This window comes from Melanerpes formicivorus, unplaced genomic scaffold (assembly GCF_026170545.1).
Source record: "Melanerpes formicivorus ecotype bairdi unplaced genomic scaffold, bMelFor1.0.p_v2 SCAF_12, whole genome shotgun sequence".
Classification (NCBI taxonomy): Eukaryota; Metazoa; Chordata; class Aves; order Piciformes; family Picidae; genus Melanerpes; species Melanerpes formicivorus.
The window spans coordinates 9,699,182-9,719,678 of NW_027142364.1; the positions used below are offsets into that span (position 1 = coordinate 9,699,182).

Genomic DNA, 20,497 nt, shown 5'->3' on the forward strand with positions numbered 1-20,497 from the left:
ATAGTGTATTCAACGCTCAGACAGCATACCTAGTCTCAGCTGGATAACACAATGAAGCTTTCAAGCTTCATTCTCAGGGTGGTTTGGCTGCAAAGATTCAACCAGCCCCTCTGAAGTAACCACAGTCCAACTGCCACTGAAATCTTGCTACCAGATGTTTTGATAGGATGATCTCCTTTAACTCTCAGCTCTACATGTGGGCGATAACCTGTGCGGCAAGGAACTCCCTTCAGCCAGCAGAGTGTGCCTGTGAGAGGGCTGCAAAGCTCTGCCAAACCAGAATCAGCCGGTATCGGAGGAATGAGGGAGCGTGGAGAACTGAAATCGCGGGGAATGGAGACAAGGCGGTGCCGAAGACGAGCTGCCTCGCTTGGGAGAGGCTCAAGACCGATGCCAGACTGCAACAGAAAATAAATTCCACGGCAGCGAGCAGGGCCGGGGCTGAGCGGGGCGAGGGAAAGGGGCGCAGGTGGACAGCGGAGCCCGCAGCTGCACCTGGTACGCGTAGCGGCTCCGCCGCTTTGGCTGGCAGCCCTGGCGGGGTCCGGCGCGGTGAGTACCTCGGAAGAAGCCGCACGGCACCGGCAGCGGCAGCAGCAGCAGCGGCGGCATCGGCATGGGCGTGCTCAGGGCAACGCGACAGCTGCATCGCGACAGCTGCATCGCCTGCGGCAGAGGCGGGCTGGGCTGGCCCGGCGCGATGCCGGTACGCGCGCGGCTGCCCGGGGGGCGGCGGCTGGCGGCGGCGCTCCCGCCGTGCCGCGCTGGGTGACCAAGGGCCATCCTTTGTGCTCGGGCGGGCGGCGCCCGCAGCTGCGCGCAGCTCCCGCGCGCCGCCCGGCCCCGCCGCCCCTGCGGCCCTTGCAGGCGGCAGCGGAGCGCGCGCGCCTACACAGCGGGCTCGGTCACAAGCGCTGGCCCTGGGGCAACCTGGGGCTCGGGGAGGAGCAACCCTGCCCATGGAATCCCAGAAATCCAGTACGGTGGGGGTTGGACGGGACCTCCAGGGGTCATCTAGTCCAACCATCCTGATAAAGCACGTTTTCCTAGAGCAGGTTGCCCACGATCACAATGTCCAGGCGGGTTTTAAAAGTCGCCAGAGGAGACTCCACAACTTCTCTGGGCAGCTCGCTCCAGGGCTCCAGCACTCTCACAGTAAAGAAATGTTTACTTCCATATATTTATGTGGAGCCTCACCTGCTTTAGTTTGAACCCACTGGCCCTCGTCCTGTCACTGGGCACCACTGAAGAGAGCCCAGCCCCATACTCTTGACTCCCACCCTTTAGAAACTGATTAGCATTGTGAAAATCCCCTCTCAGTCCACTCTTTTTTCCAGACTGAAGAGCCCCAGGTCTCTCAGCCTGTCCTTGTCAGGAAGGTGCTCCAGTCCTTTAAGCATCTGCTTGGCCCTCTGTTAGACTCTCTCCAGTAGTTCCCTGTGTCAACCTGGGGAGCTGAGAACTGAACACAGTACTTAAGGTGCAGCCTCAGCAGTGCGGAGTGGAATGGGAGGAGTACCTCTCTGAACCTGCTGGCCACACTTTTCTTAATGCATCCCAGGATACCATCTGAGCAGTGCTTTACACAGGAGAGCTTAGCTTGAATGCTGGGGGAAGGCATGCTATGCCAAGCTCCAGAAGTTATTATCTTGAGGGTGTACCACCCTTGTGCCTTCGGGTGGTCCTCTAACAGCCTGTAACTATTTACAAAAATAAAGGTACATCACCTGATACAAGCCCTGCTTGGCGCCAAGGTGGTAAGAATGTTTGCTATCTGAGCATCTTTCTGCTGTCCCTGTGGACATGGGACTCACGTTCACACTTAGGCAGAACAGCACCAAGGGGCCTCCTGGAAAAGTTTTGTAAGCAAAATTTGGGAAACAACACTCAGAAGCAGAAAGCAGCAACCCAGGTCTGGAAATTGAATTGCTCCTGGCCTCATGCAAACTTGTGACTGGCAAATAGCACAGTCCTTTAAGCATGTACTTGGTTTGGTTTTCCTTGCTGGGAGTGCAGTTTTGCACCATGGCGCTGGTCTGCAGAAGTGGTTGGTGTCCACATCTCCAGTGAAGTCATCAACAACAAGAGTGCTAAATGTATTAGTGAGCTAAGGTTATACTTCCAAAACTTCTGGTGCCCAAAATAATGTTGTTTTAACAACGTTTTTTTTCTGTGTGTCTTCCAAAGACAAATAATAACACATGTAGCATGCCTACTGTGAATACTGTGAAGCAGAAATAATTTTTTATGAGTTATCCATTGGAAGTGCCTTTATGGTTTTGTTCTATACTTTTTAACGCTGAGGCAAGTCAGATACTGGCCAAGGTTACTCAAATATTCATAAATTATTCATCATACAGACTTTTTATAGCGAGATCAGATTTTTTTCTGATGATCCAGTTGGATGACAAGCTAGAAAACCATAGCTCCACCGATGGTGCAGTGAACGTGAGTGTTTTGCTGCTGGCTGTGGTCTTATTACAGCACCTGCATTCGTCTCTAAAATAGCCCATGAGTCACATTTTCAAACAAGCTCAGCATGTTTGTGGACACTAATGTTTGGGCCAGTTTTTCTGAAAGCCCTGCATACTATGTATGCACACAATAAGAAAAGAGCCTTTTTTTCTTTTATATAAAAAAATCTAGGTCTTCCCCAGCTGACTATAGAAGAGTCCAGCTTCTCCTTCTTTATTAAATGTGATCCCTTGTGAGGGGCTGTATTCAACCATTGGTGCTGTGAATTAGTTGTCACCACATCATTGATTGGGAAGGTATGGCTTGCTTCACAAACCAGCTGCTGTCCTTTTCCTTGCAGTTTCTCTGCAAGGATTGCACAATTGCAAAGAGCCTCTTGGGCTTCTCTACCTTCCTTAATACTGTGTTCATGGCAGTTCCCCTTGGTGAGGGAAGAAGGTTGAGAGCAGGTAAGTGCATTTCTTCTGGTGTGATAGATGTGATGAGTCAGTACTGGAGAGAGGATCCAGAGATCCAGTGCTTCATTTATCCAGAGCCTGAGAGTTTGTGCAACTACTGGAGAAGACCTGCACTGTTTTCAACTATATTCACTCTGAACTTGTGACCTTAGTGGGAAGTTCATAGTCTAAAAATGATAATAAGCAAGAATCTGGTCCAAAGAGAAAAATATATGCATTTTCTGAAGATTTGTGGAGGTTAATGCATGTATGACATTAACTTGCATCTACTTAATCTAAGCCCATTTTGTCAATAAGACTGCAAAGATCAGTGTCATATCTTTGCGTCCCAATGATTTTTGCTTTAAATAGCAAAATAAGAGGTAGATCTATTCCCTGTCCAAAGAAGAAAATTTCTGTATCTAGTACCACTATTCAGATGCATACAAAACCAGTCAAAAGCGTGAAATGGAAAGGTAAGGCTCAACATTTAATCCTAACTCTGAATCTTCAGTTACATAACTTTATATTCCATTATTTAAGATACACTGTAATATCCAGTATATGTTTTCATTAATTTTGAACTGGGCATGTTTAACAGCTTGCAATTATGCTTCCTCTGCTACTTCTTCCTCATTCTGTTGCTTTTTGTTATTTCCTATTAGCATGATTATTCAGAATCTTTATTACCTTAATGCAATTAGTATTTCTCTTCTATGTGGGCGGAATCCTCCATAGGTAGTCATATAAACTACATTACAGGGTACCTAGCTTCAAGTATGTTAATAGGAAAAATCTGAGATGTCATCTTTAAGACCTACCCTTGGCAGAGAAATGATGAAGTGTGATTTTAGCTAAGACTATCCCAGGCTGTCCTCTTACATTAAGAAAAAGACTGTATCACTGCAAAACTCATGACTTTCTGTTTGCTACCCTTCCTGCTTCAAACACTCTGCAGGACCTCTAGAAAGACCTGTTCATTATCTCTGCCTCTTGATTTAGAAAGAAAAATCTAGTAATTCATTTCAGTAAATGTTTCCACTGTCACTCAGGTGTGGACTTGTCAGTTGGTTCCAGCTTCTCTGCTGCTCTGGCAAGTGATAAATGTGCCCAGCTCTTGTTCTTCTTTACTGTGTGGCAAATACCTTCCATGGCCAAGTTAGGAGTAATGACAATTTAGTCCATAAAGAAGTATCCATCTATGAAATGTTTGATACCAGGAATTTTAGCTCCAATTGACTGTATGAGACAAATCAGTGTGCTCTTGGAGGAACCTGCTATTAAAGCTGCTCTTAGTTACACATCATTCCCAGCACTGCAAGTAAGGGTTATGTGGCACTGAACTGCAAAGGTAAATGAGTGACCAGGCAATAAGGAGATGTTATGTGTATTGGCAGATTTTCACTGGTGTCTGTGCAAGGAGCAGTAAGTAGCTTTGACTGGTCAGCTCTCATTACATATTGGTGTGAAATATCTCAAGGCCTCTGTATGTTTTTCTAGCTATAAGAAAAAAGTCAAATAGTTTGGAAAGGTAGGAATTTGATAAGCAAAATATACCTATGTATAAAGACAACTTTAAAGACAGGAGTTCAAATTTTCAGTTAGTACAGAATCTGAGTTACTCACTGGCAGTTTTCAGTAGGGAGAGGCTAACTGAGGCAGGTCTTCTGAAAGCTCGTAGAATATGTAAGGAGCTTTTCAAAACAATTGTTGATAACTTTCTTCTCTCTTTTGACTGTTGTGTAGCTGATGGCTCTTTTTATTTCTCAAGAGAAGGAAAAAAAAAGAAAAAGTTACTCTTTCTGGGAATTTGTATCATTAAATTTCTAGTCTCCATGGAAACCTAGGTGGTGCTTCACAGTTGGCTAACGTTTCAATATGCTGCAGCAAAAATCAGAGGGAGATTCTGTGCCTTGCCTGTTAATCAGTTAAAAAGGAAGTTGAAATTATTTTCACATTCACTTAGAGTAACATTCACTTAGTTTTTATCACTATTATATGGATTAATGCTACGGAAACCAAAAGCATAATAGCAAACAGTCAATTTGACTAATAAAAAGCTTTCCAGAGAGGTATATACAATCTCCTTGTTTTATATAAACAAAGTAAGAACCTTAAATCTTTATCTTTCTCTGTCTTTGCTCTTGTTTTCCTGCTGCTAAGAGTCATATAATCATAGAATGTTGGGGGTTGGAACAGACCTCTAGAGATTGTTGGGTCCAACCCCCCTGCCACAGCAGGATCACCTAGGGCAGGATACACAGGGACACATCCAGATGGGTTTTGAAGGTCTCCAGAGAAGGAGACTTCACAACCTCTCTAGGAAGCCTGCTCCTCACCATAAAGAAATTTCTCCTCATACTGAGAATGAACCTTCTGTGTTCCAGCTTGTATCCATTGTTCCTTGTCTGTTGGGGTTTGGTTTAAGCAAGAGGGGACATGAGTCCCAGGAACACCTGTGCAATTCAGGCCTTGAAGGATTCTCTGTTGATAATATAGCAATGGAGTAGGAGCTGTGGGGAAGTGCTGATTGCTTTGGTATGCTGAGGTCAAGCTGCCCCTGAGAAGAGGCAAACAAGATAAGGAGGAGGCAAGATCTGGGAAAAAGAGCAATTAGACTGAGTAGAAAAAATCCACAGAGTGGTGAAAACAATGATGTAACCATTTAGAGAGAAACCAATAGTATGTGTTAAATTAGAATAGAATTAACTATGCATAAGATAAGACTATAAATAATGAAGTGTGGAACAATAAAGTTGGATGATTACTATCACTCATATTGAGTGCTGTCGTCCCTGTCTCCATTCTTGTCACTTGTCTTGTTACAGGATACCACCTTTATCTTGACACCCACCCCTCAGATATTTATGGACATTAATTAGATCCTCTCTCAGCCTTCTCTTCTCCAGACTAAACAGATCTCTCAGTCTTTCCTCATAAGAGAGATGTTCAAGTCCTGCAATCACCCTCATATCTTTCCATTGGACTCTCTCCAGTAGATCCCTTTCTCTCTTGAACTGGAGAGCCCAAAACTGGACACAGTATTCCAGTTGTAGTCTCACCAGGGCAGAATGGAGGGGTAGGAAAACCTTTCTAGACCTGTTGGACACACTGGATGCACCCCAGGAAACCATCAGCCCTCTTAGCCACAAGGGTACATTGCTGTCCCATGGATCACTTATTTTTGGCATCTCAAAACTGGTTTCCTCTGAAAAGATGTAGTAACTTCATCTACATACCTCTTACTGGTTTCCTTTTTGTATCCCAAGTTTTATCAGCTTGAACACAAAAGCACACAATCTTACCCAGATGGACTCTAGAAGGTGATACAGCGAAAGAACACATTGAGAGTGACCAGACTATTTTTGTGACCACAGTCAACCCATGAAGAGTGAGTGCTTGAAGCCATCTACAAGTAAGTGAAGTATATAGTGGAAATTATGCAGTCTACTGTGTTAACTTGTAAATATTCCTGCACAGAAAACCATGAAAAAAAGCTACATAAAAGCATTTACTAGAGAATTTTCTAAGCATTTTATGGCTGAGCAATAGAAACTTTACAGTGGCACTAAAGCACAGTGGTGAAATGCGGTAGTGAGGTATGATGTATGCTATTTACTGTAACCACACTGCACAACCTGATCTTTTTGTACACATTTTGAAGGTATGTACTGATATTTACTTTATTTCAGAATACTGTGGAGAAGATGTATGCTAGTCGAGAGGATATTGGATATGATTTTGGAAATGACTCAAAAGTTGGAAGTAAACCAGTTAAACCTAATCCAAACATTGATGGAGGATGGGCTTGGATGATTGTATTTTCCTCTTTCCTTGTGCACATACTTACCATGGGGTCCCAAATGGCCCTTGGAATACTCAACATAGAGTGGCTTGAAGAGTTTAATCAAAGTCGTGGCTTAACAGCGTGGGTTAGCTCCCTCAGCATGGGCATTACACTTATTGTAGGTATGTTCCTGCATAATTTATTGGAAAACTATGTAGATTATCACAATATGTTTGCCACTCATCCCTCAAGTATTTTTGTAGTTTTTCCACTTTCTTAACAGAGCTGCCTGAGTTCTCCTGAGCTGCCTTTTTAAATTAACCAGGATAAATTTTGCAAGTTAGAGGGAGAAAGGGAACCACAGCAAAGATGACAGAGAAAATGGTAACTCCAGGAGACAGCATCAGCAGGAAAGGATGCTTGTGACTTCAGGGTCTCACTAAAATTAAGAAAACACATGATATGTGAAGTTTGTGGTCCTCCCTGTATTCTATCTGGGAGGAGAAAATGTTGAATTTCAACAGCTTATATCTCAGTTTGGCAGCTGAATGTAAACTTACTTTTTAAGTTGTTGTTAGTTCATCCCAAAAATATACCTGGAGGGATCCATTTGTGTACATATGTATGTAGACACTTCTATATCCCTAACTGAATATTGAAAAACTTGTGTTTAATTCCACTGGAGATGAAATAAAATCTTTGCTTTCTAGCCAGATGTTGAAAAAAGGTACCAGTTCTAGTGTTCCCATCATAAAAAGGACATAGAACTGTTGGAGTGTATCTAGAGGAGGACCACAAAGGTGATCCGAGGGCTGGAGCACCTCTCCTATGAGAATAGGCTGAGGGAGCTGAGATTGTTCAGCCTGAAGAAGAAAAGACCCCAGGGACAGACCTTATAGCTGCCTTCCAGTACCTGAAGGGCACCTACAGGAAGGTTGGAGAGGGACTTTTCATGAGGTTGTTTAGCAACAGGTCTAGGGGAACTGGTTTTAAGCTGAGGGAGAGTAGTAGGTTTAGACTGGATCTTAGGAAGAAGTTCTTCAGTGTGAGGGTGGTGAAACTCTGGGGTAGGTTGCCCACAGGAGTTGTGGATGCCCCTTCCCTGGAGGTGTTCAAGGCCAGGCTGGATGAGTCCTTGAGTAACCAAATCTAGTTGAGAGGCTTCCCTGCCCATGGCAGGGAGATCAGAGTAGATGGTCTCTAGTGTCCCTAAGCCATTCTGTTATTCTATGAGCTATGATTCTTCCTCAGTTTGAACTGTCCTTTCTTCAGGTGGCTTCTTTGATTTTAAGTCCTGTGGCAATTTGCTAAGTATTTGGTCAGTTGGTTTAATTTTTCTTTCCAAATTGCATGAGTAGTCTGATGTTAAGCAATTTCTTTAAAACATTGAGAATCTTCATGTGAAAAATTACTAAAAAGTGCAGAGAATTAACTAAATAAGGTAACATTTTTCCATTTCTTTTTTTGAACAGGTCCTTTCATTGGTTTATTCATTGGCATGTGTGGGTGCCGCAAGACTGCGATAATGGGAGGGCTGTTGAACGCCCTAGGGTGGATATTGAGTGCCTATGCCTCAGATGTGCACTGCCTCTTCCTTACATTTGGAGTAACAGCTGGTAAGAACTCTACTGACACTTGGAAATTCCTCCTATTATTTTTGATTCCTTTGAAGGTGGTCTGGATAAGGAAAGAGACTGTGAAGTTATTCCATCTTTTCTTTCACACTTCACAATCTGTTATGTTTGCAGAAAACTCACTCAGTGGACTGGGCCCAATGGCTTCTGTTGACATTTAAATCGACTGTGTGAAGATGGTTTCTCCCAGCTGAATTTATTAGAGGACATTTTTACCTAGAATAATTATGTAACCCAAACTCTAACAAGTGGAATATAAAGATGTTAAGCCACTGTTAAATTACATATCTAACTAACTCCTCTCTTTGTCACAGGAATAAACAGCAAATGTTTTCTACAGGAGTTTCTCCATGTTAATAAAATACCATGTTATCATAACTAAGTAATGCTTTAGAATCCATTTTAAAAGAGTATGGTGTGTTACTGCTGGTAGGCAGCTGAACCTCACACAACTGCTCACTTGCTCTTTTGGAGAGGGATGGGGAAAGAATCAGAAAGGTAGAAGTGAGATAAAAGCAGTTTAATAGGTAAAACTAAAACTGCATGCAGAAGCAAAGCAAAATAAGGAATTCTTTTACTACTTTTCATGGACAGGCAGGTGTTCAGCCATTTCCAGTAAAGAAGGGTTTCATCACATGTAACCGTTACTTGGGAAGGCAAACACCACAGCTCCCAAGGTCTTCCCTTCCTCCTTCTTTCCCCCCAGTTCTATTGATGAGCATGACATCATATGGTATGGTATGTCCCTTTGGTCAGTTGGGGTCATCTTTTCCACTGTGTTACCTCCCAGCTTCTTGTGCACGCTCAGCACATTCACTGGCAGGGCTGCACAAGAAACAGAAAAAGGCTTGATACTAAAACATGCTTGTGTTATCAGCAGTGCTTGGGTCACAAATTTAAAACATGGCACCACATGAAATACTATGAATAAAATTAACTCTGTCCCAGCCTCAGTTAGAACAATGCATGGGGCCATACTTCATACACATTTTCTTATAAAAGACATTCAGATTACATCAACAGCCACTAATTAATAGCAACTATCTTTGCTGCCTTTTTTGCAATCAAAATCATTGAAAGAAGTAGTATTTTGTCATTTGTTATTGGAATTAGGGCTCCAGAATACCTTTTGATGTATAAGAGCCCAATCAACATTTCCAAAGCATGTTTAGGCATCTTTCTTGAAATCAACAGATCCATAGTGCTTAAATGCTCAGTTTCTAGCAAAATGTTGGCTCTTGTGAAAAAAATTTAGTTACTTTAAGAAAGTTAGGTAGAAGACAGGAAAGAGTCCAGTGGAGTGCCATGCAGATGGTTAGGTGACTGGAGCAGATTTATGATGAGGAGAGGCTGAGAAGTCTGGGGCTCTTTAGCCTGGAAAGTCTGAGGGGGAATCTTCTTAGTCCATGTAAATATCCAAAGGTGAGAGGTCATGAGGATGGGGCTGGGCTTTTTGCAGTGGTGCCCAGTGAACTGAAAACAGGCAACAGGTACAAACTAGACTACAGGAGATTCCACATAAACATAAGGCTAAGCTTCTTTACTTTGAGGGTGCCAGAGCACTGGAGCAGGCTGCCCAGAGAGGTCTCCTTCTCTGGAGACTTTTAAAACCCACCTGGACACATGCTCATGCAACATGATCTAGGTGATCCTGCTCTAGCAGAGTGGTTGGGCTAGATGATCTCTGGAGGCCCTTTCCAACCCCTGTTGTGGGATTCTGTGGTTCTGTGAATCCAGTATTATCTACTTAAAGCACTACTCCATTTTATTCACTGCTCACTTCTGAAAAGAGATACTGTTAATAAATATGAAACAAAAATGTTCAAGTGATCCAAGTAAGAAATTAAAAATTTGGTCTTTAATTACTGTCTGAGTAACACAGAGCAATACAGGTGGCTTCAAAATATCATTCACTCCACGAATAACGTGGCCAGTGATGTTTGTAGATGAAGCATGTTATCTGTGTTATATGTTACAGAGAGAAGTGATATGAAAAGAAATTAATTGTGCACAATACCAGTAATAGCTTCAGTACCCTCCATTCCTTCAACCTACCCTTTCACAGAATGTCACAGAAATCTGCAGAATTTCTAGACATAAGTTTTTCTTCTAGCTCTGTGGATGGGATAAAATGGAAACTATGAAGGATCACTGTGTGGATTTGTGATACCGCCATACCATAGATTTCTGTAATGTCATACATTTCTGAACAAAGAACAATAATTACAGGCAAGATTGTGCCCCTTTTGGAATGTCTGTTTCCATTGGTATTGAATCAAGCAGACAGTAATCTACAGTTATTCCCAACCCTTGATGCTTTTCAGAAGGAGCATACACAAGCTGTCAGACAAAAAAGCAGAGACTGAGAATTTAAAGAAGGGTGAAAACCGTATTTTCAGACAAAATATGAGGCAAATATTTACATGAGGCAGAGAAGTGAGATGCTGTTGCAGGAGTAATGCTGGCTGGAAAAATAATGTGTACCTGCCCAAGACGTTTCATCCAATTCCACGAGATGCCCGTTTCACCTCACTTGCCATCCCCTCACTCACCATCAACTCACTCTCCCCTCACTCACGATCCCTTCTCCATCTCCCCACTTGCAGGCCCTGCACTCAGGATCTCACTCACTCATCACTTCAAACCCCCTTCACTTACTCCCATCCCCTTGCTGCTCACTTACCATGGCTGCCTGCAGCTTTGATCACTTCTGGGTGGCTCTTGTTCTCCACACCGGTGACCTGCTGTGCCAGGTGCCCTCAAATGGTGCATCCCTATGATCCTGCTGCCTCACTTCAGTCTCAAAGTGCCTCTTCTGTCAGTGTGGCTCCCCTCCCTCAGCTCCTCACAGCCTCGTCCCCTAACCTGGTTGACAGCGTCATCGCAGCTCCCTGAGTTCTCCCTGTGGGATCAGAGGAGCCTTGTCCCCCCTCACCCATCCTGAGGGGCTCCGGGATGTGTGCCTGGAGCTGCTGGCGGCAGAGTCCCTGTGGGGACAGAGGAGCCTTGTCCCCCCTCACCCATCCTGAGGGGCTCCGGGATGTGTGCCTGGAGCTGCTGGCGGCAGAGTCCCTGTGGGTGGGGGCCAGGGCAAGCCTGGGCCGTGCCTGCGGCGAGGGGCGAGCCTAGGATGAGAAAGCTGTGAGGGAACGGTGTGGAGAGGCCTGTGGCCCCGGGCTGACCCGAGAAGGTAGCGCGCCTTTCGATGGGATTAGACTATGTTCTGCTGTGCAGCTTACAGAATCAAAAGATAAAGCAATTCAAGAAAAAAAATGTTCTTTCTGAGGCTGCAGAGGGGAAGTGCAGTAACTGAGGCTGTGCTGTTTGCTCACAGCAGTGAAGCATAGGTTGGGCCGAGCAGAGAGACTTCCATAGCGTTTCTGGCTGGGTGTAGGGAGGGAGACCTTTTGCAATACAAAAACCTAATCATATATTTGCATAGCAAATAAATATAGATACTTCTAACATGCAAAATGGTTCAGCTCTGACCACAGTACACTGCCATGATTGTTAAGGCTTTGCTGGAATAACACCCTTTCTCCAGTTCACTTGTAGCTGGATCCCACTGTAGCTGCATGCAGCTACATTATCTACCGTTCAGGAGAACTTTTAAGCCCAGAACAGTCTTCTAAATTATGATCATAGTGAATTTGAAGCATATTCTGCATATACTTCTTCCTGTCCAAATCCTTGCTGTCAGGAATTTGCTGTGAGGAAAAACTGGGCAACTGTTAACTTCAGTGGTGTGTTTGCACAACCCTCAACACTTTCTGATTGAAGAAGGTACCATTAATACCCTAGCTTACAATTAGAAGTGAGAGATTTTGCACAAAGTTGCAGATCTACCTTTTAAGAATATGCCTGTGCAGCTACTCTGTGGTCCTCCACTGGACTTCCCAAATTGAAACCTGGTAGCCATCCAAGGTCCCACCACCAGCCTAAGCCCCCATGCTCACTCCTGAAACATATGTCATGGTTGTTGTGTCTCCAAAGTTACAAGGCAAGGACAAAAACTCAGCCTGGATCATTATTGCTGGTGAACTTAGGCAAGAGCAACAAGCTGTGCCCATTAAGCCATTTCTGGTTGCTAACACAATCAGATGCAAGTATAACAAATGCAGATATTTCAAAGCAGTGTTTGTTGATGTTTGTTCCCCACATTAAGTGCTGCTGTTTCATTGTGGCATGTTTGGGAGTTTGCAGCAGTGTCATGCCTAGCTGATGTAAAGGATTTGTTTTCCATGTGTTTCAGTTTCTCCAGCAGTTCAGTAGTAGTATTGTATTCTCACTGGAATGAACAGTGCAAATTTGGGAAAATCCTACAGGGCAGAAATGAAATCTAAAATGATAATGGAATATTTATTCTTGGTTTTACTACTCATTGCACAAGCACTTTTTATCTCATTGGCAAAAAGTTCTGATTGATTTTGGCTTTTATTTTCGTAGGCATTGGAAGTGGCATGGTTTATCTGCCTGCGGTGGTCATGGTGGGGCAGTATTTTCAGAAGAGAAAAGCACTTGCACAAGGACTCAGCACCACAGGAACTGGGTTTGGAGCTTTCTTAATGACTGCCTTAATGAAGTACCTCTGTATTGAATTCGGGTGGAGGAACGCCATGTTCATCCAGGGTGCCATCTCTTTGAATCTTTGTGTTTGCGGGGCACTTATGAGACCACTCTCTCCCCAAGACATTGTTAGTGAAAAATATGTTTCGAGAAGAAATAGTGAAAGTAATCATGCAAAAGCTCTGTCCCGTTCTGCAGAGACTATAAAATCTAGCGGAGTCCTTAGTGAAGAACTGGATAAAAAAGAAACAGCAAATGAAGAAGTGCTTGACAATGTTCAGCACATAGAGATTGGAAGTAAATCTCAAAGTGAAAGGAGTATGTATGGACTGCGCATTCTTAAGACAGTGAGCCAAATGATGGTTACAGTCAGGAAGGGCTTTGCCATATGGTACTCCAGCTACTTCGGAGCTGCATCACTGTTTACCAATAGAGTATTTGTGGCCTTTATAATTTGGGCTTTGTTTGCCTATAGCAGCTTTGTCATCCCCTTTATTCATCTTCCAGAAATAGTCAAGCAGTACAACCTGTCTAGTCAGAATAATATATTCCCTTTGACATCCATTATAGCCATTGTTCATATTTTTGGTAAAGTGATTCTTGGAATAGTCTCTGATCTCCCGTGCATCAGTACATGGAATGTCTTCTTTATGGCTAATTTTACTCTGGTCACTTGCATTCTTACTTTACCACTAATGCAAACATATGTTAGCTTGGCTGTGGTTTGTGCTCTGATTGGATTTTCTAGTGGCTATTTTTCACTAATGCCTGTTGTGACTGAAGATTTAGTTGGAACTAAACACCTTGCAAATGCCTATGGCATCATCATTTGTGCCAATGGAATATCTGCATTGTTTGGACCACCCTTTGCAGGTAAAATGCTCAAATTGCTAACCAACAGATGTTTGTATAATAACCTTGTGACTTGTTATATTATTAAGCTTTCTTATGTGCTATCAGCATGTGTAATTAACAAAATTACAGCTGCTTCAGAATGGACATCCAGCTTTATATTGTACAAATTCACAGATCACCTCCACTGGGTTCCAGTCCACTATTCACACACTACAAATTACAATCCTTGCAAATAACCCCAAATCCATCACAATCTATCCTTTCAGTGGTATGTTTCCTTAAAATGTTATCACACACGTTTTTAAAATGAGAAAAGTTTAACCTATATTTATGTATTTTGTGTAATATATGCCCTATATATACTCATGCCTCTAGATGAACAAATGAATAGTTTTCAGGGTAGGCAGGTGTTGTTAGTACAGTATTGCTTCCGAGAAGTCTAAAGTGTGTTTGGATGTCACCACTCTGAGCTGCCAATGGATGTGTTGATTTAACTAACCTAGTTTTGCCTTCCTTCAGCCAGAAATACCGACTCTGGGGACTGCACTGTTCATAATCTCTTTACTGCCATCCACAGCAGAACGTAGAAGTGTATGTATGTTATCCCTACAGTTACTTAGGTTTAAACAAACATTCATACATTTTTTCATAGAAGTATAAAGTATAAAGAAGTATAGGAGTATAAAAGAGATACAGGTGCTGATCGTCAGTGCTATAGCCAGAGTACAGCTGTCATCTACAGAAACACACATCAGAAGAAAGCAGCAAGAAACCTTGTGAGTAACAGCCATCATCAGCCATGGATGACACGTGGCTGAAGCTTTTAGCAGCACAAACAACCCAGAAAAGTGAGAATGCTCTCACCTTCTCTCCCCATCACTGAGTGAGCCAACATAATGTAGAAGAAAGCTCATTCAGTGCAGGGGTGTTTTAATTCTTCCAGCAGCTCAGTCTGTGCTGAACATATCTTTGCATTTGGTCATCAGTAACAAAGCTTCTGATCTTAAGGTTACATAGCAATGCAATGCGGGAATTTTGCTACTTTGGGTTCTGAAACCTTTCTGAAGTAACTTTAATGTATTTTTGTGAATGAGTTAAGATAGGAACAAGAGTCATTGCAGTACTGAGTACTGACTTGAAAAGTCTTTTATTGTTATGTGAGTCTTTGAGAAAGCTATTGGAAATGTGTTTGCTTGCAGAAGGCACAGCATTTGAGCTAGCCTGCAATATCAGACGTTTTACAAAGTCAGTAGTAGGACGGAAGAATTAATTGGTTTTGAATTCCAAAATGTCTCTTTTAAAGGCAGACCTGTGATAACTTGTTTGAAAAATGTACAGTTTTAGAGTGAAGATTGCTTGTCTTGTTTGGATGACACATAGCTGGAGTTCTATTTTAAGTACCTCTGTGGCAGCCAGTCACTAGTGGTGTGCCCCAAGGATCAGTGCTGGGCCCTGTGCTCTTTAACATCTTTATTGATGATCTGGATGAGGGCATTGAGTCCATCATCAGTAAATTTGCTGACGACACCAAGCTGGGGGCAAGAGTTGATCTGCTGGAGGGTAGAGAGGCTCTGCAGAGAGACCTCGACAGGCTGGACAGATGGGCAGAATCCAACGGCATGAGATTTAACACATCCAAGTGCCGGGTTCTGCACATTGGCCACAACAACCCCATGCAGTGCTACAGGCTGGGGTCAGAGTGGCTGGAGAGCAGCCAGGCAGAGAGGGACCTGGGGGTGCTGGTTGATGGTAGGATGAACATGAGCCTGCAGTGTGCCCAGGCAGCCAAGAGGGCCAATGGCATCCTGGCCTGCATCAAGAACAGTGTGGCCAGCAGGAGCAGGGAGGTCATTCTGCCCCTGTACACTGCACTGGTTAGGCCACACCTCGAGTACTGTGTCCAGTTCTGGGCCCCTCAGTTTAGGAAGGATGTTGACTTGCTGGAACGAGTCCAGAGAAGAGCAACAAAGTTGGTGAGGGGTTTGGAAGACAAGCCCTATGAGGAGAGGCTGAGGGAGCTGGGGCTGCTTAGCCTGGAGAAGAGGAGACTCAGGGGTGACCTTATCACTCTCTACAACTACCTGAAGGGAGGTTGTAGACAGGCGGATGATGGTCTCTTCTCCCAGGCAGCCAGTACCAGAACAAGAGGACACAGTCTCAGGCTGCGCCAGGGGAGGTTCAGGTTGGATGTTAGGAAGAAGTTCTATACAGAAAGAGTAATTGCGCTATGGAATGGGTTGCCCGGGGAGGTGGTGGAGTCGCCGTCATTGAAGGTGTTCAGAAGGAGACTTGATGGGGTGCTTGGTGCCATGGGTTAGCTGTTTGGGTGGGTTGGATTGGTTGATGGGTTGGACACGATGATCTTGAAGGTCTCTTCCAACCTGGTTTGGTTTATTCTAATAAAGGTTGTTTATTCTAATAAAGGTTGTTTAAATGAGGGGTTCTGGTGAATGAACAAGAGATTTTGTTAATACATTTCCAGTTGTAGCATCTAGAGGAGGCGACAGTCACCACCCTTTTCTCCCATAATACGTTTATGGGTTTGACTGAAATGTCATGAGAGAAATGTGCAGTGTTTTTCACGTTGTCAAGCTTTGTTACCAATGTGTCTTGTCTTTGTTTTTCAGGTTGGATCTATGACATCACACAAAAATACGATTTTTCTTTTTACATATCTGGCTTGCTATACATGGTGGGAATAATATTTTTACTTATACAACCTTGCATTCAAAAGAAACAAACAAGAGAAAAGCCTGCAGAAGGAGCAGAAGTATAGAACAAATTCCAGAAGTCTTTTTACAGAATGTTTTTGTTTCACATTTCTGTTGTATAACAGTATGAAGCTGTTTTTCTTTTGGAACCACCCGCATTGAGCTGTACTTAAGGGAAAAGCAGATGTGCTCCAAAATGCCAATAAATTACTAGAAGTATGGTTTTAAATGAGTTAAGATCTTTTACTTTAGAGCTAGCAAATACAACCATCAAAAGCACCCTGCTAGTCTTTTTAAATTGGAATGATGCTAAGAGCCTTTACCCTTGCTTCTCTTTTCACTGATACCCATTAGTGCAACCCCATTGACTGCAGTACTGATTTACACTAGTCCTACAAGAGAATTTGATCTGGATATGAATGATTTATAAGTGTTTCCTACTGTGTATTCTGTCTAATAAAAGATAAGTTACTGCCTATGAGGAAGTGATGCTATTTCATACCTGGCCAGTCAATTACTGTTGAAATGCTAGTACAATAACTCAGTTAATTCCTTGTATTAAAATTACTATTTCAGTGATGCAGAACTGAAGAAAGTTCTCAGTTTTGGCAGATGGCATTATAAATGCTGTAGCACTTAATGCACCTGGAGTAAAACAAACATAAAAGCAAAACCAGGCAATGTGTGGATAATATTATTGTTTTTCACAAACTTGGAAAATGTTTCCAGAAATAGTCTGAAGTTTACAGTTGCTTTACCTAGTTAGAAGTACTGCAGAACTTCGTAACATTGCCATTGACTCCTACACTGGCTTGTTTGCCTAGTAAACAGCACTGAAGAAACTAAGTTGGGCAAAACTGGCCAAACATACTTTTATAAAGAACAGAACACCAAAGTTAATAACAAAGCCTGTTAAACTATTGCGTTATGAGCAGTTGTGTTGCTCCTCATAATCCACACCATGAACTAAGATGGGTCACGTTTGTGTTCACCAGAAAAGCAGATAATGCAGAACATGGAGGAGCTATAGATTCAAATTTATTTTCTTAAACATCATTAAGTGCCTGGTAATCAATGCAGAATGTTTTGCACAGTGGGAAAGGACATACTTTTTTCAGCTTTGAGAGGTGAGCTGCTAATTTTCCTATCAAATGAAAGTCGCTGCTAGCATTATGAATCCATGACAGATCAATTTCTTAATTTAATACTGATACATGCTGTTGGAACTCTTTGAAAAGAATTGATATTATTCAATTACATTGAACAAAAATAGGAAATAGTTCAGTACAAAACATTACCATTATACAGGCATGTTGGATGGTTAAGAAACTGTTCTGAACCACAATTCATATTCTGTATTGCAATTCACTAGCTTCTTAGTTTTTTTCTCTACAACAGGGATATGTTTTAAAATAGGTCATGGAAATGAACTAAGCTAGAAAAGGAACCTGTAAGACGTCCCCCTGGTTCATTCATATAGGATAGTTATGTATGGCCATTAAAATGACTGAAGTAACAGTGAACTGCAACAGGTGGTATGAATAAATAAACGTTTATTTAGAATAAATAAACCAAACCAGGTTGGAAGAGACCTTCAAGATCATCGTGTCCACCCCATCAACCAATCCAACCCACCCAAACAGCTAACCCATGGCACCAAGCACCCCATCAAGTCTCCTCCTGAACACCTCCAATGATGGTGACTCCACCATCTCCCCGGGCAGCCCATTCCAATGGGCAATCACTCTTTCTGTATAGAACTTCTTCCTAACATCCAACCTGAACCTCCCCTGGCGCAGCCTGAGACTGTGTCCTCTTGTTCTGGTACTGGCTGCCTGGGAGAAGAGACCATCATCCGCCTGTCTACAACCTCCCTTCAGGTAGTTGTAGAGAGTGATAAGGTCACCCCTGAGTCTCCTCTTCTCCAGGCTGAGCAACCCCAGCTCCCTCAGTCTTTCCTCATAGAACGCACAGTTAGTAATTTCATAAAATAAGCCTTTTTGCTGGATAAAATGTTCATGTAAACTTAAATATAATCTTGTTCCAAACTCTCTGCCATGAGCAGGAACACCTTCCACTATATACCCATATTTAAACTTTTCTTTAACTTTCTGCTTGCTTTCTGTCTCTTATCATTCTGGTGATCTGATGAAAAAAGTACACCACTAAGTTAAAAATAGCGGAGCCTGGTTTTTAATGTCATGTATTTAGAAAAGTACAGGGAAAAAACCCGATAATAATTGCTGGAGTTTTCTTCCAATGGCTTTTGAAATTTATAATAATAATTAGATCTCTTCTGTAAGTCAGAATGAACAACTGCACGGTGGCCAGTGCAGAACTCCTCCAGTCTTGCATTGGGAACCTGGCTCCCTCTGGTGGGAACAGAGCTCACTGAAAGAGATTTTACTTTTTTGCACTTTAGTTTTGCCTGTTTTGATTCTCTAAAGAACTAGTACAAAATAAACTAAAATACAGCACTTTGCTGAAAAAAAATATTTGGAAAACTCACAGAATGCTTGAAGGGTGGTGTCCACATGAGGACTTCATTATCACAGAATCATAGAATCACAGAATGCTATGGGTTGGAAGGAATCATTAAGTCCAACCCCCTTGCCAAAGGAGGATCACCTAGAGCAGCTCACAGAGGAGTGCATCCAGATGGGTCTACAGAGGAGACTCCACAATATCTCTGGGCACTCTGGTTCAGTGCTCTTGCACCTTCACAGTAAAGAATTTTCTCCTTCTGTTGAGGTGGAACTTTCTGAGTTCTGATTTGTATCCATTGCTACTTGTTCTATCACAGGACACCACTGAAAAGAGATTGTCCCCTTCTTCTTGACACCTACCCTTCAAATATTTATAAACATTAATAAGAGCTCTCAGTCTTCACTTTTCCAGACTAAACAGCCTTTCCTCATAAGACAGTATATGGTCTCTTTTGAGATGGAGCTTCTTTTGCAATACTTAAAAATAGTACCTAATGAAAACCTAAAATGCTTTGAAATGTGTACTGAAAGCATCTGAATATTCTGGAGAGCAAGATTTGTGCTCAAAACTACACAGAGGAATGCTGTGGTTTAGGTAACAAATAAAGACACCTGTTTAGTTCAGCCTGTGAGGATACGTTGCACAGGATGGAAGTGCAGAGCCTTTCAGGTTCCACTATTCAGTCCCGAGTGCAGAAACTAACTTTTTTCTCCCATTTGAAAATCTCAAAAGGCTATTCTATAATTCCACACAAAACAGCATTCCAGATTATACATAAATTAGTCTGGAAATGAAAACTCACACTATTGGGATAAATATTTAGTTCCTTAAAAATACTGCTGAAATGAAAGCTTTTCTATTTGTGGTAAATTATTTCATTGTGTCAAAATCTTATCTTTATTACTATGCAATTTAATTATATTTCTAGGATTTCTTTAAATTCCAGAATATCCAAGGCTTTGTGTTAAACTAACAAAAAGTTTGCTGCCCTCCCATAGTACCTTCTCCTACTTCACTCACACTTTGCAAATGACAGATAGATTACAAATATATAAAGAAACAATTTCCTGCCCTCCTTTCTACCCATTTTCTTCCTCTCTTTCAGTTGTTTCTATTCTGTCATCCTCTACTGGTTGTTTCCCAGTCACTGTATCATCCATTTTATCTTCAAAGTGAAAGAAAGCCCTGAAGTCAGCAAGTTTATGCACTTCTATGTGCCCTGCATCTCTAAATTAATGACATGCTCTATTTTGCTAAATCACTATTTTCTCCTGTGCTTTCTTCACACCCTGATGTGCCTCAGAGCCCCAGGACTCTTACTGGAACTGTTTGACAAAATGAGTATTTGCCCTTTTTCCAGTCCCCAATTACAGCTTGCACTAAAAGAGGTTCAGAAAGTTAAAACAGAAGACAGGTTTCATATATTGCATCCACATTTAATTTTATATCATAAATGATATTAAATATATTTTATATGTATATAAACCACCTGTCCAATCAGCTTTTACATGCAACTGGTGGGTCAATATGCAGCTTAGCATAGAC

At 42.4% G+C, this 20,497-nt stretch overlaps 1 protein-coding gene across 2 annotated transcripts; it reads left to right on the forward strand.

Annotated features, from left to right (window-relative positions):
- The first annotated feature begins 260 nt into the window (after positions 1 to 260).
- On the forward strand, positions 261 to 17,147 carry SLC16A14 (solute carrier family 16 member 14). 2 transcript variants are annotated; one of them, XM_068145250.1, is made up of 6 exons: positions 261 to 552; positions 6,182 to 6,327; positions 6,605 to 6,881; positions 8,172 to 8,315; positions 12,780 to 13,772; positions 16,382 to 17,147. In XM_068145250.1, the coding sequence occupies exons 3-6, from the start codon at positions 6,620 to 6,622 to the stop codon at positions 16,528 to 16,530; spliced, it is 1,548 nt and encodes a 515-aa protein (XP_068001351.1). In that variant the 5' UTR covers positions 261 to 552; positions 6,182 to 6,327; positions 6,605 to 6,619; the 3' UTR covers positions 16,531 to 17,147. The 2 variants fall into 2 exon arrangements, with proteins under 2 accessions (XP_068001351.1, XP_068001352.1); XM_068145251.1 differs by lacking the exon at positions 6,605 to 6,881 and having other exon boundaries at positions 262 to 552.
- Positions 17,148 to 20,497: the final 3,350 nt, after the last annotated feature.

Bases quoted from the DNA above. Each gene is read 5' to 3' on its own strand.
- SLC16A14 (XM_068145250.1), top strand. From the start codon at position 6,620: ATGTATGCTAGTCGAGAGGATATTGGATATGATTTTGGAAATGACTCA. The intron at 6,882-8,171 runs GTATGTTCCTGC...TTTTTTGAACAG, and splicing joins GGGCATTACACTTATTGTAG to GTCCTTTCATTGGTTTATTC. The intron at 13,773-16,381 runs GTAAAATGCTCA...TTTGTTTTTCAG, and splicing joins GTTTGGACCACCCTTTGCAG to GTTGGATCTATGACATCACA.